This window comes from Callionymus lyra, chromosome 8 (assembly GCF_982586985.1).
Source record: "Callionymus lyra chromosome 8, fCalLyr1.hap1.1, whole genome shotgun sequence".
Classification (NCBI taxonomy): Eukaryota; Metazoa; Chordata; class Actinopteri; order Syngnathiformes; family Callionymidae; genus Callionymus; species Callionymus lyra.
This window is the reverse complement of record NC_141825.1, coordinates 9145001-9149109: the sequence shown is the minus strand read 5'-3', so window position 1 is coordinate 9149109 and position 4109 is coordinate 9145001. Positions and strand designations below refer to the sequence as shown.

At 36.6% G+C, this 4109-nt stretch overlaps 1 protein-coding gene across 3 annotated transcripts in view; it reads right to left on the bottom strand.

The window, feature by feature from the left end:
* Nucleotides 1-237: 237 nt before the first annotated feature.
* tln2b (talin 2b) overlaps nt 238-4109 on the bottom strand; it is a 126825-nt gene continuing 122953 nt past the window's right edge. For all 3 annotated transcript variants that reach the window (XM_087797604.1, XM_087797605.1, XM_087797606.1), the window contains one exon: nt 238-3592. In XM_087797604.1, the coding sequence (XP_087653730.1) occupies nt 3464-3592 (129 nt within the window). In that variant the 3' untranslated portion in view covers nt 238-3463. The remainder of the gene's footprint in view (nt 3593-4109) is intronic.

Below are 4109 nucleotides of genomic sequence, written 5' to 3'. Positions count from 1 at the left end.
CCGTCTGGACTTCATCATTCTCGACTTCCTCCTGCTTCGTCTCAGAGCGAATCCAATCGTTGGTTTGTGTTCAAATAGAAGTGTTTGGGGCGGAGATGAATCTTTTTTGCTGTCGAACTACATAACCTACATGAGTACAAAAAAAAAAAACATGTTAAAAAGGATCATGGTTACCACAGCATCAAGAGTCGGTGCTGCCATCTACTGGAAGGAAAGTGAACGAATAAAAACACACGCTTTTTTTGAAATTGCTTTATTTTTTTTTTGGTGAATACAAAAAATATTTTTGTGACCAGATAAATATTTTACATACAAATGCAGTCTGTTCAACAAAGCACAACAACAATTCAGTTCAGGGATAGATTCTTTTTTTTTTTCTTTAACACTCAAATGTACCAAAGTGTGCTGCAAACAAACAGTAAATCATATGTTTAAAAAAATGATTTGTCAATCAAGGGAATATATTTTGACAGGTTATTAGTAATATTTTAATATTTATTCTAAAAAAACTACAGCAAGGATTCTATAGACGCTATAAAAAAAATTCTGCTCTTGGGTTTTGGTTTAAAAACAACAAACTTTAAATTTCTTCCTAAATTAAACACTTAAGAAAATGTATGATAATTAAATATAAATATTCTAAGAGAGGATTCTGTAACTCAGTAATTCATCATAATCTACAATCATTAATTTGGTCTAATAAATGGCTCAAAAGCAGCTGATTTATGTTCTAAATGCGACACACTTTGGCACAAACCAACATTGTAGACACTATTTTCCAGGATAATTCACACACTTATTCATAAAAACGAAACGGTGTAGTGGTCAGACGTTGTAAAACAAGCTTCAACTCCCAAGTCTTAAGTTCTTAATAGTGGCTTAAATGAACCAATATTTCGCTAAAAACCTCAGTTCGACACGAGCCGCTCGTGACGCAGTCTACTGTGGTCTCTAAATTCTTGGGGGGGTCCCCCCTTTCTTAGCATTAGCTCACCAGCGAAGGCATTGTGTTGTATGGCGACGGTTTTGGAAATCAGACATGTTCCGGTGGAGAACAAACAATCTGACCCCGGGTCGGATCTTCAAGTGCTTGACACACACACATACACACAAGTAAGGCACTAGTACACAATGCAGGTGCAACACTGACATGAATATATGCTTGAATTATGATTTCAATAATATCATATGTGGATACTTAATTGTTTAGGATTAGCTTCACTTCAAACCTTCTTCAGTTGGTCCTTCCAGACGTCACAACCACAGACAGTACAGTATATTGCTATCGACAATCAGTTAAAAAGAACGATGAGTCACACTAAAGCTTGGATGACTGTGAATTCAGATTTGACTTATTTTGGTTTTTATACATCGCTGGACCCTTTATTTTAATAAAGCTGTGCGTTTAGAGAGTCGACCAGAACCACTGGTTGATTATGTTGGTCTTAATATTGCTTGTTGGTGGTGGAGACGGTTTGCAATTGAAATCTGAAGGATGCAGAAACATCACCCTGGGTAACTTTGGAAACTGATTTATTTTTAATTATTTGAGGTAAAAGTTCACAGAGGACCAAGGCCTTTGAGCAAGGGAGTCCCAACTTAATAAGAGCCAACAACTGTTGAACCAGATACATTGACAGCTGAATAAAATCTAAATTTATCAATATTTTCCGAAAAAACGAGAAGACAATTGTTGCTTGAATCAGCAGGTAAAACAATTATATTTTTTACGATGCTTATTTATAGATAGATTTAGATTCAATTCTAAAACAGCACCTTTACAGCCTTGATATATTTCATCAATGGATTCTAAAGTTTGACACGGGGTTAAACAAGATCATATAGATGGAGGGTTTTGTGTGAAATTACAATAACATTCCTCTTTACTCTTCCTATATCTGCTTATTTCTACCAGAAAGGGTTTAAAGAACTTGGTTGCATTGACTACAGCATAAACTACACACTAATAAAGACAAATGCGTTTGAACTGTGCCATCTAGTGGGAGATCTCGGTCGTTGCAGGAAAGGTCATAATAAATTATCTTGAGTTATACAACAAAACAAACATCTTAAAACACATCTCATGTTCTTGTCTAAGTGTTTAAAGGTGAACTGTGACTTCAATGTTCAAGCAGTGGTTCCAGACCAATGACCAGAACCCCAAAAATGATTTGCTACCGGGCCACACTGAAGGAATATATAATTTATTTGATTTCAGTATGGATTATAAAAGCTGGAAAGTTATTTTCTTTTCGAAAACGACTCTATTTTCTCGCATGTAACTTTCGCTTTTGGCCTTTTAACTAGTTTACTTTGTTGGTCATGTGACACTCTACTTCAAAAATAAGCCTGAAAACATGACTCCAGACGAGGAGCCGGAAGGTGAGCCCGTCTATAGACTCTCTGTGAAAATAATGCTAACATCTTAAGACATTTTTATTCGTGCAGGCGTTTCCTTGATTCTCTGAGACTCCTGTGTTTGTCTCTATGTTATCTTGACCTTCTAAGTATATATTTTATTGAGTATTGTTTTGATTGTTTAAGCGCTTTGTGACCCTGGTCTAGAAATGCGCTCTACAAATATTACTTACTTACTTACATTAAGCAGGTACAGAAAAGGTTTGGCGCCCCCTGTGTTGAAGTTCTGAACTGAAACTAAACGACTATCATTGCCTTGTTGAGGTAGCGAGGTGTGTTTTGTTAGTAATGACCTTCACGCGACCTTCACGCGACCTTCACGGACGATTCTGCATCCTTCAGATCCATTTCTGAATTTGAATCCCACTCACGACACAAACGTCTGTGACGACAACAACACACACGAGCAGCAGCATATTTGGTCACAGATCACTTTAAGAACTTTTTTTTTTCAAAATAGAAGCCAAGAATAAATATTTTTGTGACTAAATTGATTGCTCAGTCTGACTATTCTATGACTCGTAAAAAGGGAGGACGAGGAGGGTCGGTTCACGAGCAGAGACAAGTGCTGTTAGGGTTAACTACTCTATGGTTAGTAGCCTCGTTGATATGTAAAGACGTGATGGTTCATGCAAGCCAGTGATGGAACAAACGCCTCTTTCCTGCCTTTTTCTGGGGGATTTTTTTTCTTCAGAATTTCTTCAGAATTCTTATTTTTTTAAGTGTTAAAAATGATCAAACATTCAGTGACGATAGAGGAGTTCTGCATCGGTAACAACCTGTTATTGTAACAGTCAGTAATGCTCATGATGCAGTTACACTCAAAGCAAATGATACATTTATCGTACACTTTAGTCCCCGTAATATGTCTGAATGTCCAAAAACACACATACATACGTCACGCACACACACACACACACACACACACACATCCACGAATACACGACAGAGTACAGGCACTTGTTTGCTCACCAACCAGGCCTGTTTCAAGTGCTGCACGTTCCTCTCACCACAGAAGAAGAGAAGCTTCTCCTCGAGGGTCTCGTCAACCTTCGTCTTCTCGCAGCTCAGTGGGCAAGAACTTGTACTGCTGCTGTCGGATCTGAGCCAGCTTTTTCCTGGCCTCCTCCAGCTCGCGCTCCTTCCGCAGCATTTCCTCCTGGGCGGCGATGATCTGGAAACCGAACAGGAAATGATGACGTCGACATCCCAGAAGTCACTTGATTAAACATGTGATGAACACAGTGATATAACTAGTAAATACATTTATATAAAGGGCTTCATTTTGATTCTATGTCTGATAAAGTGTTCAATAAATGAGTGTTTATTGTCCATTTTCCACGAAAAAATACATTTCATTCATAGTTATTTAATTTTACTGTGAAAAAAACTGTGAATTTTTTTTTTTCATTTAAATTAAACAACCTGATAGTAACTCATCTTCACAATAGTGTCCGGCACACATGTTTTTTTCAATTATTATATTTTTTAATTGAATTAAATTGTTCAAATGTTATACACCCACATTAACCGTACAAGTCACTTATTTCGATGTATTATATTTTATCTATTTATTTAATTTCTATTTCATAATGTATTCAAAACTTGGCACTGTGTTGTATTTTAAATTCTGATTATGATAAGTGATACGTAAGAATTAATCTTTTTCTATTTATTGCCAAAAATAAGTT